The sequence below is a fragment of the Desmodus rotundus genome, chromosome 6 (genome assembly GCF_022682495.2).
Source record: "Desmodus rotundus isolate HL8 chromosome 6, HLdesRot8A.1, whole genome shotgun sequence".
In the NCBI taxonomy this organism is placed as follows: domain Eukaryota; kingdom Metazoa; phylum Chordata; class Mammalia; order Chiroptera; family Phyllostomidae; genus Desmodus; species Desmodus rotundus.
In genome coordinates, this window is record NC_071392.1 from 157,880,293 (window position 1) to 157,893,779 (window position 13,487).

At 61.1% G+C, this 13,487-nt stretch overlaps 1 protein-coding gene across 2 annotated transcripts in view; it reads right to left on the reverse strand.

Moving 5' to 3' along the window:
* The window catches only part of FOXK1 (forkhead box K1), a 48,608-nt gene continuing 35,121 nt past the window's right edge, over nucleotides 1-13,487 (reverse strand). For both annotated transcript variants that reach the window (XM_053926094.2, XM_053926095.2), the window contains 7 exons: nucleotides 7,347-7,503; nucleotides 6,359-6,505; nucleotides 5,581-5,774; nucleotides 4,891-5,057; nucleotides 4,531-4,815; nucleotides 3,553-3,777; nucleotides 1-2,958 (listed from right to left, as the gene is read on the reverse strand). In XM_053926094.2, coding sequence (XP_053782069.1) covers nucleotides 2,666-2,958; nucleotides 3,553-3,777; nucleotides 4,531-4,815; nucleotides 4,891-5,057; nucleotides 5,581-5,774; nucleotides 6,359-6,505; nucleotides 7,347-7,503 — 1,468 coding nt within the window. In that variant the 3' untranslated portion in view covers nucleotides 1-2,665. The remainder of the gene's footprint in view (nucleotides 2,959-3,552; nucleotides 3,778-4,530; nucleotides 4,816-4,890; nucleotides 5,058-5,580; nucleotides 5,775-6,358; nucleotides 6,506-7,346; nucleotides 7,504-13,487) is intronic.

Here is a 13,487-nt window from a genome sequence, read left to right on the forward strand (position 1 = left end):
CAGCAGGCCCTGCGCGGGGCACGTGTGAGTGATTTTGCGGGGGCTGCAGCAGCAGGGCCCCAGGGCCATGCCAGCGCTCTGCGGCCAGCCTCTCTCTTTTCCCAGACTCAGCCCCTGGGTGACCAAAGAGAAGGCTCTCAGACCCTGAGGCTGCAGTGACTCAGGATCGTGCCAGAATTGACCTTTCGCTGCCCCGACCTTGGCTGGGGTCACCCGCCCTCCACAGCCCACGCTCGTGGCAGCTCACAGGTTGCCAGGCTCTGAGGGCCCCAGGCAACCTCTCTGGCTGTGCCAAGCAGCACCTCCTCGGGCACTGGCCATTCCGGGGCCTCCAACCGTCCAGGGCTCAGTGGCTGTGGTTCCCCAGGGCCTCGGCCTCCTGTCCCCACCCTGCCTGATGTGGGTGCCGAGCCCACAGGGTCCTGTCTTGGTCCCAGCAGGAATGGAGCCACCACGTGGCAGAACAACGCCCAGCGGAACCCTGTGCTCCCCCCGGTTCCACTCACCCACCTCTCCCCCCTCCTCCCTGCACTTCTGGCCGTAGCGTGGGGTCATCAGTGAAAACGGGCAGAAAAAACACCTCAAAAGTCAGGAAACCAAGGGGCCGGAGCCACACCCTGACACCAGATTGGGTAACAAGCTGCCCGTGGCCCCATCTGTCTCTGTGGACGATGCTGCGCCCCGAGGAGGCAAGCCTGTGGTGGTCCTGGCGGCACGAGAGCAAACGAGTCCCCTAGATTAAACAATAACAAAGTGACAGGGACCCCTTGTTGCGGACCCTCATGGTGAGGCCTGGGGCTGGGAGGCAGGATGCCTGCCTTGGCCCAGCTTGCGCTCGCTCACGCCACGCGCACACACACCAAGACACGTGGTAGAGTTTATAGGAAACACGGGAGATGTCACCGTGGAATGGAGCATGACTCTGTGTCACCGGAGGCGGTGGCTGCACCCGAGGCCGCACACCGGCTGTCTGCATCCTGTCTGTCTGAGACGGCCCGGACTTCACAGGAGAGCTTATTTCCCACGGAAGGGTTAGTGCCATAGAAACGCCTGATCAGTCCAGGCAGGGGACGCTCTGCACTGGTCCGCAGCGTCTGGTGATGGTGGGCGTGGGGACCCTGCGGCCGAGCTGGAGCTGGTCACGCCCACGCCGCCATCTGACCGGCTCTGCAGGAGCAGGGCACCTGGCATCTACGCCTGTCTTCCCCACACTGCCTTGAGATCACGCCCCATGGCTCCCCTCCTCCTCAGCCAACACCTGCCCACCAGGTCCCAGCTGGGGAGACAGCCGGCTGGTCCTCTTGGGTGACTGCAGAGGCCGAGCTGCTCTTGGGGCTTGGGGCTCGGGAAGGGCAGGCAGCCTGCTGGTGAAGATGGAGGCTAAGGCCAGGCAGGCTTTGCTGAGGAGGAGGCTGGCCTGCCGGGACTTCCGAAGCTCTGCGTTTGCTGTTTCTAGACGTGTCCACCGCAGCGGGACCAGCGCCTCCTCCCAGAGGCTCCCTCGCCTTTCCTGAGAATGTTCTCCAAGAGCAGCCGAGAGGCCAGGCCGACCCCACACTGGACAGTGACCCAGACGGCTCAGGCTCACCCCCTGCCCCGGCTGCTCCCTCACCAGGGAGGCCAGTGCCCCCACCCGCAGCACGCTGCCCTCGGCTCTCCCCGGTGCACACAGGCCGTGCTGTGGCAGTCAGAGCCGGGCGAGGGGGCATGGTGGCCCCATGCTGACCGACCCCAAGCCCCCGGTGCCTGCGGGTGGTTAAGACGACTTGGTGAAGCGGCAGAGAGTGGTTCTGCTCTGTGCAGGGTGTGCAGGGTGGCTGTTGGCGCTGGGTGTCAAGACCACAGAAAGCGCAGGGCTAGCCGTTGGCGACGCAGGTGCGGGAGCACAGAGGGCGAGAGGCCGAGGGCGGGGTGCTGCAGATCTGACGTGCCCTCCACACCTTTCTGCCTCAAGTGCCGATCCGGGAAGCCAGCAAGCTCCCCTGAAGTGAGCAGACAGGGCGGCGGGTTCGCCTCGCCAGGGTGCTGCGGGCAGCAAGGCCCACAGTGGCCACCGGCCTCCGGGTGGGAGCCTCAGAGACAGTCTCAGATGTAGGTGAAGCTGAGGCCATGTTGCAACCAAACAAGAACCACTCAAGAGTCCAAGGCCAAACTGACCCCCTGGCCCTCCCTGGTAACGCCAGTCCCATACTTCCTGGGTCCCTACTTTAGGGAGTAGACGCCATGAAGAGTCAGAAGTCCGACTGCACCCGCCTTTCCCGTGCTGGTTCCAGTCCACAGCAGACAGTGGTGGGGGTGGCTGCCCTGCCCTCCCTTTGGGGGGGCCTCTGTCTGTGGGGTCGCCAGGGCGCAGGCTGCTGCTCATGGCCGGGGGGCCTGGGGGGCGAACAGTGCTCAGGGAGGGAAACAAAGAGCCCCAGAACCATACAGTCGGCTGTCTGAACGTGTTTATGTGTTTCTGTGCCGACCACAGCAGGGGTGGGGGACAGACGGCAGGGCGGGCGAGTGCGGGAGCAGGTGGACGGGCTGTCCTGTCCGGGTGGCACCGTGCTTCAGCAGCCTGGGGCTTTCTCGCCACGGTCCCAAGTGGCAGCGATGTTGGCCATCGTGGTCCAGCTGCACAACTCCTTTGGGTGTGCGTCCCACTCCACCTCAGTGGGTGCCGTCACTCCCCGGTCCCGGACCCCTGGGGGCCGGCAGCTGTGATCACCCCGGCCTGCGCGGTCCCAGTCCCACTGGGCTCCTCCAGCCGAGGCCTTTTGACTTCGGGCTCCCCGGTGGAGGAGGCAGAAGTGGTGGTGGTGGCGGCGGCTGGGACAGCAGTGGCAGTGGCGGTGGCGGCGGCAGCGGAGGCGGCTGCTGCTGGCTCCTCGGACCCCACCTCGCACACCCGAGTGACCACCACTGGTGTTGACGAGCTAGCCTGGGCCGCGAGGAGCTGCAGGGGGCTCGTGAGGGCTGGCGGAAGAGGAAAGGAGACTTGGGTTGGGAAGCTGGTCGGGACTGACGCCGATGGTCCAGACACAGGAGCCCGCTCCCCAGTTGCCCTGGTGCCTCGGGCCACAGCTGCTGGCAGCCCTGGCGGTGCCAGTGCCCACCAGCTCCCACCGCAGCCGGCCTTCCTTTCTGGGGCTGGACTCCTGTGAGCCACCTCTCCCTGACCCCCATCCTCTCTCTGCCCACGGGGCACACCGTCCCTGGTCTCTTCCAGCGTCCCCTCTCCCTCACTTCTCTGTGGGGCCCTAACCTTTGGCAGATCATTAGCAAACGCTGCCTGTCCTGAACCATCCCACTGAGAACTGAACCCCTCCCACCTGCCAGCCCCCATCCCTGCTGGGAGCTGTTGGATGTCCCCCCTGGACCTCTGGTCTCGCTGGGCCAGGAGTGAGCTCTGTGACGGGGACGTGGCCCAGACTGTCACCACAGTGCCGCTGCTCTGCAGGGGGATGGTGCTGACGGCTGGCGGGACTAACTGGGAACCCATCCCCCTGCTGCAGGGGCTACGGGCTGAACCCTGAGCTTAACGAGGGTGCGGAGGTCAGTGGGCCTCACCATAAGCGCTGCTGGCTAAGCTGTTCGTGGGGACAGCATGCTTGCCGTTCTGGGTGACGGCCCGGACAGGAAGGTGGTGCTGTCCGATGCTCACGGGGGCTGCTGGCTGCAGGATGGTGACCGTGTGTCCAGGGACCCCTGGGGCCATCTGGCTGGCCACAGTCTGGATGACTCGGCTGGCGGCGGGGATGGTGGCGAACGCAATGGTGGGCTTCTCCTCCGTGCCTATGGGAAGAGTATGCGTGAGGGCCCCACGCGCCTGCGGCAGACAGAGAGCTGTCCATGGGGACAGCGAGCTGGGGCCTTTCAGCACTGACAGACGGAAGAACCCCCCCCCCCCCCCCCCCCCCGCCACGGAGGGTTTTAGACAAAGTTCAAATATCTTCAACTTTATCCAGACCTGATGTAATCCAGGAAATAAAATACATTAATTTGAGTGAAATGATTTGCATTTAGAGCTACCCAGATGCATGGTGTCAGACGTGACCCTGAGATCCCAGCGGGGGTGGGGGGAGGGACAGTGGAGGTGCTGCTTCCACCGCGGGGTCCTGCTGGGCCTCACTGTGCTGGCTGACCTGTCAGGCCCTACCTGTTGGACCTGGGACCCAGGTTTCTAGTTTAGGACCTTGTAACTATTTTTTACTTTAAATGATTTCTAAGGGCTTCTCACTGAGGGCTTGAGAGGACTCATCCTCTGGACCCCAGTTTCAGGCAGCCCCTCTACCCAACTCAGTGTGACCCGGGGCTCTGAGCACCCGAAGTGCTGACTCACAGGGGAAACTGTCTCGGAGGATGCGCAGTGCTAATTCCAAAGGACAGACTCCCTGAGAAACACGCAGCTGAGAGGAGGGGCCGGAGGCTGAGAGCCATCGGCTCCAGAGACAGCCCGTGCCCTGACACTGGGGTCCATAACCCCCAAGACCCAGGGTGACAGCCTGCCTTCCGGTGGCCCAGCCAAGGGACCACATGGCTCCTTACCTCTGGCCTCACTGCCCAGGTCCAACACGGCTGTGCCCGCTGCTTCGTGGGCACCGCCCGCTGCGGCCTGGCTGGCGAGGATGTACCCATTGGCGGAGCTGGCGGAGGAGGTGACCACCCTGAGCATGGTGACAGGGGGGGCCTGCTGCACGACGTGGATCGCGTGGCCAGAGGGCTGCTGAGCCGTCACTATAGATGCTGGCATGTAGGCCACGGGCTTGGCCACTAAACTGGGAGGCCGGGGTGGCACGGCCATGATGACCGGCTGGGCGCTGACGGGAGAGCCTGCACGGAGAAGGGGCGCCGTCAGCGGGCTCCCCGCACACCCCCCAGCAGACACAGGGACAAAACCACTCTTACCGGGTGCGCTTTGGGAATACCGATACTCTGGAACAGAAGCTAACTTTGACCCAAAGTCGGGGTCGTGAGGAATGGGGGAGCCCTCCCGAGACAGGCACTCTGGAGTCTGCAGGCCACTAGAGCGAGGGGACATCAGCCCAGGGTGGGTGGGTGAGGCCGGAGCACTCCTAAATGCGGGGAGAAGGGACCACGGACGTGAGTGCCCATGACGAGGGACGTAGAGCGACGAAAGGCCACTGAAGGGCGCCGCGAGACGAGTGGCCCCGCCCCCGCCCCCATGCCTCCTGTCCTCACGATGGGGAGGGGCTTCTAGCACGGACGCGGACGCAGTGGGGTAGCACCCGCCACAGGACAACCCCGATGGCAGCCCAGTAGGGAAGCCCAGCCCCGGGAAGCACCGTGTAGCTCCAGACAAAGCCGTGATCCCGAGCGTTCACTCCCTGAAGGGACCAGGTGTCCCCTAGGAAAGCGGCCGCACCTTCCTGGTAACGGTGCGAGCTATTGTGGGACCGGCACAGACCCCTCCCCCCGCCCTCCCCTCCCCCCATGAATCCACAGCAAAGAGGGTGGAATGCAGGCAGCACTGTTCTCCGAGCCCCTCCCACCCTCCACCTGCAAGCTACACCCATGGCACAGGGGCTGGGCAGTGTGAGCACCCCCAGCATGGCCACCTGGGGAGGTTGGGCTCACCTGGACGACAGAGGACCGAAGGGGGTGCGGAAGCAGGAGACGCCTCTCTGCCTCCGTTTCCGGAAGGCCTGCTCCACCAGCTTGGCTTCTGAGGCAGGGTCTATTCGCCAGAAAGACCCCTTCCCAGGCTCTTCCTGGGAACGGGGCACTTTAATGAAATAGCGGTTCAAGGAGAGGTTGTGTCGAATAGAATTCTGCAGGCAAGCAGAGACAGTCATTGGTCAATGGTAAACCAGAAAAGAAACCCTGCCTGCCCCGCGGCAGAGCACCATGACCAAGACCGGAGGTGACCGGAGCCTGGGGTTCGTGCCAGTGAGGGCTCCTGCGGGCTGGCCAGGTTACCTGTCTCGTGGGGAAGTGCAAAGGCGACTCAGGTCAGCATCGCTACTGTTCTTTATAGAAAGAGCAGGACAGAAAGAGAAGCCATGGTTGAGGAGCGCGCCCAGGTCAAAACCTGCACAGAGCCCGCTGGCCAACGGGAAAGAAGCGACGGAGACAGGTAGACAGATGCGTGGGACTCGCTGGCTCTGCCCACGAGGACGAAGGTCATGTGATCCCACACCCACAGTTTGCACGTGTGCACAACCGAAAGCAATGTGACTGTGACACGTAGAGCACGTGGATGAAAGGAGGCAGGCACGGCCGTCCTCACAGTTCTGCAGCTCGGAGGCGGGGCCTGGGAATGCCGGGTGCAGCCCACTTTAGCCGAACACCTGTGCCCCTCCTTCCTGAGCAAGCTGCCTTGGAGCTGGGGCCCCAGGAGGGGTGCAGGCCTCACCTGCCAGCCCTTGTCGGCCGTCCTGTAGTAGGGGTAATGCTTGGTGATGTGGGCGTAGATCCCGCTTAGTGTTAGCTGCCGGTCCTGCGCAGAGGAGATGGCCTGCACGATCAGCTGGGCGTAGGAGTACGGCGGCTTCGACTCGTCCTGCGGGGAGCAGGCAGCGTGTGGGACCCCAGGCACGGCCCCACGTCCAACCCGCCCACGTGTCCCCTCCCAGTGGACAAAGCGTTGGTGAGGACAAGAGGTCGATGGCGAGTCTGCTTACACCAGACCCAGTGTCCTGTGCAGGAGGGTGGGGGGCCAGCAATGCGCTTGTTTAACGGAGGAAGAGCTGCTTCTGCCCCATGAGAAGGGAAGTGAGGGTTTCATCGTGATGTGTTCTGGAATTTCTCACCTCCTCTACAAACTGGTTTTAAAACTCACCACGATTTCACTCCTACGTGGTCTAATGAACAAAATGAACTAACAGAGTAGAAACAGACTCCTAGAGAACTGACAGGCTCAGAGGGGAGGGGTTGGGGCGTGGGTGAAGAAGGTGAAGGGACTGAGCATAAATAAATAAGTAAATAAATAAAGTTACACAGATTTCCGACTGTGCAGGGGCTCAGTACCCTCAACCCCTGTGTTGTTTAAGGGTCAAGTGTATACACTTAAAATGAGTGCATTGGGTTCACATAAATTACACCTCGAAAGTCAGTAACAGTAAGTTTCACAGGAATATACTTCTAAAGCTGTCAGAGGAGCATGAACTGACAAACTGCTGCTCCTCTCAGAAGCTGTAATTAAAGCCCCGAGGCCGTCTGGTCAACAGCAGACAAGACGAGGAGAAACAGCAAGGAAGCAGGGTGGCCGCAGCGCAGAGGCGCCACCAGCAAGTGAGCGATGCGCAGGGGCGCGCAGGGAGGGGAGCGGCCTGGCCTCTGCGGGAGCTGGAGGCCCCACCCGGTGCCCAGTGACATGGCCCCCAGGCTGTGAGGGCTGAGACCTTGGGGCTGTCTCCTCCGGACGCATCTGCCTGCTGCTCCGAGGCGGCCTTCGCGGCGAACTCTGCGGCCAGCTGCAGGTCCGAGGTTACGTTCTGGACGAATCGGTAGCCGGAGGACCCGGCTCCGCGTGGACTTGCTGGGCAGGAGTTGGGAACACTGCGGAGAGAAAGGACACGCCCTAAGTCAAGATCCCGAAGCACAGGGCATGGTGTAGGACACAGGACCTGCCCGGATGGCAGAGGTTAACGACAGTTTCCCCGTTCTCTGTTACCATGACAGGGCACCATCCCTTGATAAAGGATGGACCAGTTGCTGCCCCAACCAGGTGGCCTGGCGGCAGGGCGGGTACTGTCCTGTGCTCACTTGTCCACACGGGGGCGCCCTCAGCAAAGGTCAGAACTGGGTACCGGCTGGATGAAAACCTCAGGAGGGAAGGTGCCGGGCTTCCTCACTCTCTCCTGGGCTGCTGAGACAATCCCAGGCTGAAATTGTAACCAAACACATGGCTGAAACACCTCTCGCTACTCCTCCAAGGCTGCTCCCACCTGAAGCCCAGGGCTCTGTGGGCACCGTGGTTACCAGGCCTGCTCCGCCGGCCCGTGGGTCATGGGCTCCGGCCGGTTTCCTCTTGCTAACACGGTGCACTTTGCTTATCAAACCACATCAGAATACTGGCTCTAAAATTCATTCTATTACAAACTATTCAGAGAAAACCAACAAAAGCAGGTACAAAGTGCCCTGTGGCAAGCTGCCCAGGGCCCCGAGGTCACTGGCCTGTGTGAGGGCCTCCAAGGGAACCCCTCCCCCACACCATCCGGACTCAGCCTTCCCTCCCCTGCTGTCCAAATAACAAGACACCCCCCACACCCTCCACAGCTGCAGCTCAAATGTGACCCTGTTCCTTTCCTGGACGCGTGCACCCCAGAGCCGTCGTTGTCCCGGGCCCAGGAGGGCAGCCCCAGTTTGCACGTCAGATGGGGGCTGTGTGCCCTGTGGGGTGGGAGTGGGGGGCTTGAGACATCGCTGCTGAGGGAGGAAGGTGAACAAAAGAATACAATCCTGTGACCGAGAACAGCTTGGCGATGGATGTGAATGAGAAACTCACCCACTGCTGGAATGCCTTTCTGGGGATGAATCGCTGCGTAAGCCAATCAGTTTTAAGGACGCTTATTTGGGAACCCGTTCTTTCCTCCACTGGAGCCCCAAATGCGGCAGAGGGGTGTGCTCTGCCAGTGCAGGCAACTGGCCACCGTCACAGTCCGGCTCGCGGGGTGCGAAGCAGCGAAAGCGGCCTTCCCGGGGTTTAGTTCTGAGCCAGGCACACAAGGCGCAAGCTTCTGAAGTGAGGCAGGAGGGGAGGGGGGCCTGCAGGTGACGGTCACACACTCAGGCATTTGCAGTGCATCCACTGGGGAACCCAGTGCCACCAGCAGCAGCACGCAGCTGGGGCTGGTGGACACGTAGCCTGATGTGGGGGCTCTTCCCCCCCATATTGCGAAGATACTCTGTGAGGGGCTGCAGACTGCTCAGCCGCTCCAGCCAAACACTGACAACACTCTTCCTGGACCAAACTCCGGGCCTTCCTCTGGAGCATGTGGCCGGACACTGTCCCCCAGAAACACGTCACCCTCCTGGAGGCGGACTCAGGTGCAACCAGGGGCCCTGCGGGTCTTAGCCGGTGGAAGGTGGAAGGGCCCGACAGGTGGAGAGGGGCACAGCAGCTCCTGGGCTGGCTTACGCTGTGCTGCCTGCCCCCTCCGCCCCCCTGCTGCACTGCTGTCAAAGGTCAGAGAGAGTTCAAGTCCAAACCTCAGAAGGCAAAATGCAGAGAGAAGGCTGCCCCCCTAGAATGAGCTCCGATGGAGCCCTCCCCACAGAAGGACGGCACAGGCCGTGGAGCTGGCTCCCAGGGGACAGAGCAGGGCAGCCTGTGTCGTCCCAGGGATGTGCCGCTGCACACATGGCCTTCCTGGCTTCAGAGCAGCTGGCTTCTCAATAACTCTCATTCAGTGTCCCTGTGGGCTGGCTCACGGGGCCGGCCTGGCACCACTGCCCTGGCCCCACACCTCCCGGTCAGGGGAAGGGCGCAGGCCACGTGCCATGCGGGCCAGGCGTCTCAGAGCTGTCAGCATTCGATTCGGAGCCCGGCCTCGGGCGTGGAGGAGCTTCACCCAGCTGCGCTCGCACTCCCTGGCTGTCAGCGACAGGAAGGCCACCTTAGAGTGTGGTCACGCACACGTGTCCCTGAGGGGACGAGAGGGAAGATGTGCTGGGCTCCCCTGGGGCGCCCGCCTTAAGCAAAGAACTGCTCCCCTCAGGGGGACCCCTAACTGCCCGGGGGTGTGGGAAGTCTGAATTCGGGGGCAATGAAGCAGTACTGGATGTCACGTGACTCAGATGCCTCCCCCCCCCCCCCCCCGACTGCAGACACAAGGTGGACGTGAGGACGCACACGCATGTTGAGCTGGCGGTCGCCGATCCCCCTTTTAGGAGAGATGATCTGAAGTCAGCTTTCTGTTTCGGGTCTTGAGTGGCAGCCCCTCAAGGCTGGCCTGTCCTGCTAGCAGCCACTCTGGGCTGGGGCCCTGTCCTGCTAGGACACACGCACGTTGGCCCTGGGACAGCCCAGACCTAGAACGTGACTTCTGTGACTGTCCGAGACACCCCTGGCGATGTCTGCACCTTGTTTGCAATGTTGGAACAGAATGACAGCACACAGGGTGGCAGCGGCCCCTCGCGAGCCCACCGTGGAGACGCCCTGCACCGTGGACCCACGGGAGTCTGAACTTGTCCGGGGAACACTGTGTAGGAAGGGTCAGGGGTCAGGAGAGCGTTAACTTCTTAACAGCAGCACCCGAAGCTACAAAAATGATGTAAATGACTTCTCTGCACAGTAAAATCACCTGTTCGGTGTGAATGGAGAATAGTAATTTACGAGCCTGGTCAATTAAAAATTTACCTCTCTGGTCCCATCTTCAAGAAATGATAAGAGGGTGTTCTCTAATAAACAAAGGGACAGATGGGGAAAGCAAACACTCTGGGGCCAAGGAAAAGGGCCTTCCAGGGCCCCAGGTGCCACCTGGGCCAGTGCGACGCAGAGGCCTGAACTCCAGAGGACGAAGGTCTTCCAGCAAAGGTGCGAGTGACGGACCTTCACTCTGGGCAGAGGGTGGGGTGTGCCAGTCTTAGGGACATGCAGACCTAACTGAGCACAGAACGGGGTCACACCACCTCTGGGAGCACAGGCCAGAGCACCAGCGGGCAAAAGGGTGGTGAACACCGACTGCTAGAAGGTCACGCTGAGGAATCGCAACAGTAACCAAGCCACCAGTTCTTAGCACAGCAGACGGTTACACCGAGGAAAAGGGAGCTCTAACGCAGCCAACAAGATTCTGGTGGAATTTTGCTGGGGAGGGGATGGGGGCCAAGTCCACCCCTTGAATTTCCACAGTGGAGGTCAATGTAAAACACGCGTAACCCCGAGAAACCGGGAGAGGTGTGCGTGTGTGACGCAGACGTGAGAAGCTGGGGGGCCTGTCCAAGTGGGGACCGGCAGGGTGTGGCCAGGGGACTGCCATTCTGTCATCAGAATTCTGGGGAAATCAGTTGAATTCTTAACCATGTGCACACATTACTTTGATAAAAACAATCAAAACAGATTTTTTGAAACCAGGAGTGAAATAAACCATCACTCACTGTCCCTGCCGCACCGGCTAGCCCCACGCTCGGCTGCTCCGCGCCTCCGTTTCCTGACCCGTGAGGCAGGGCTGCTGGAAAGACCAGGGCGTGGGCTGAGCTCCTGGCCTCAGCACCCTGGGCCTTACCTCGGGGCAGATGCCGTCATCGCGGACCTTGATATCACGCGGCTCCTGACCCTGCAGGGCACGTTTTAAACAACAGAACCGAATCTGAGAATTCTTGGTGTAAAATGCTGACATTTCTGGGGCGGTGTCAGATGTCCGACCTGCCGCTGACTTGTGGGAAGGCAATCAAGTCCGGCTTGAAAGAGGAGGACCAGGGTGTGGCCCACACGCACCGCGGTAGGGACCGCATGAGGCACATCCATGAGATGGGCCACTTAGCAGCCACCGACACGCAGCAACACAGAAAGGCACCAAGACACGGAGGGAGGGGGCAGCACGGAGCTGCAGGATGACGGGCGCTCCACGCATCTCCCCGGGGTGGGCAGGGGGCAGGGAATGGCGCCTGGCTGAGCTGTGGCCAGCGCTTGGAGAACCACTGGGGAGGGCGCACCACGAGCTCGGCCTGTTGGACACGTGTGCGATGCACGTCTAGTATTTGCGATGCTTCAGCTGGGACCTCACCCGGCATGTGCACCTGAGGTGTGGGCCCACCCTCCTGCAGGCTTAGGAGGGCGCCTCCGGCCTCCCGGAGGTGTGGCCTGGGAGGGGCTCACGGGGCAGCCATGTGCCCACACAGGCTGGGCGTTGCCCAGCGGGCACACCCAGGAAAACAGCAACCACCTTCAAAGGGCCCCTGAGACGTGCCCGGAACTGGGGTACTCCTTCCCGCAGCACTGCCACAGACACGTGTACAAGCGCCACCCCACTTCCTCGCTACGGTTCAGAGCCGAATAGCACGCTGGCCGGGACCAGGCGGAGGGGACATAAAGGACACAGCAGAACCGCCTTTCTGTGGGGACGGACCGATTTGTGCTTCTCTGGAGTTTTCGGAGGGAAAAGGGGCCGGGTGGGGGAGGGGGTGGGAGAGGCTGGGGCTGTGTGGCCACAGCTACAGGGGAGGAAAGAAAGGGCCCCCTGGTGACCCACGCGTGGGGGCCCTTAGACGGGCCGGCAGAGGTGCCTGTGTGCGGTCAGGCTGAGAACACAGCCTGGACTGCAGCCTTCAGGAAGAACCCTGCGTTGGCCAGAAACACAAAAGCACTTAAAAATTTTTTTTTTGTTTGAGAGGGGAAGGGAGGGAGAGAAGGAGAAAAACATCAATGTGTGGTTGCCTCTTGCATGTCCCCCATGGGGACCTGGCCGCAAACCCAGGCCTGTGCCCTGACTGGGAATCGAACTGGCGACCCTTTGCCTCGCAGGCCTGCACTCAGTCTACTGAGCCACACCAGCCAGGGAGCAAAAGCACTTATAATGCAGATCTGACGACCTCCAAACTCCAGGGCAAGGTGACATCGCAAAGCAAAATAAACAGAGCCAGGGCGGAGTTTTCTCCAGCAGCCGAGTGTCGGAGGTTGTGATCACACGCAGCTGGGACAGCGGAGTCAGTGGCTCCGTGTTCCGTTTCGTGCCCTGCTAACCTTTGCCAGGTTTCAGCAAGCAGGTCACGTCCCCTTTTGATCTCTGTGTTAGAAGTATCAAGAAAAGCTTTTTTAAACAGCTTCTAAAATGTTGCTCTTAGGAGTGAAACCTGGTCACTCTCCTTCTGTGATGCGCCTTTTCTCCGTTAATTGCAGCAGTTTTCTTGAAACTGGCCCGGAGGAGCTCTTTTCAGTGTTTGCCATACCCAGGAAATGATTAACCAATTTCTTCTTTCCTATAAACATCACTTACTTCTTTACAAAATGGAAAAAAAAAAAGTCAACAAAACACAGCTTAAGACAGCAGAATTTATTTCAAAGAAAGTTCATTCATTTTCTGCGTGGAGTACCTCACGGTGAAAAAAAGAGGAAAAACCCCACCACACAGGCACACGCCCGGGCCTGGCAATGCAGGGGAAGCAAACAACAACAACAAACCAAAAAACAAACACCAAGATCACCGAGGGCGGGGTGCGAGGCGGCTGGGTCAGGAGGGCAGGGCGGGGCTGTGGGGGAGAAGGTTCTTACGGGCACAGCCCCTCCCAAAATACTGGAGAAGACGGGCTCAGGGCAAGTGCAGGTGAAAACCGGCTGCAGGAAGGAAACCAACCCAAACCAAGGTCTCCAAACTGCAGGGACTGAGCTGGCCAATGGGGCGCGCAGGGCACAGCCACACCAAATTAGGAGACAGACGGGAGGAGGGGCCGTGGCCTGCGTTCTTAGAAAGGGCCCGGCTGCTGGGCGGCTGCGGGGTGCCAGGGTACCCCACCAGGGCCGCTTCCTCGGGACCTTCTCCTGCCCCGCAGCTCCCAGCTGGCACGGCCTGCCTCTGTCTCTGCAGAGAACCCCAGAGGCAGGA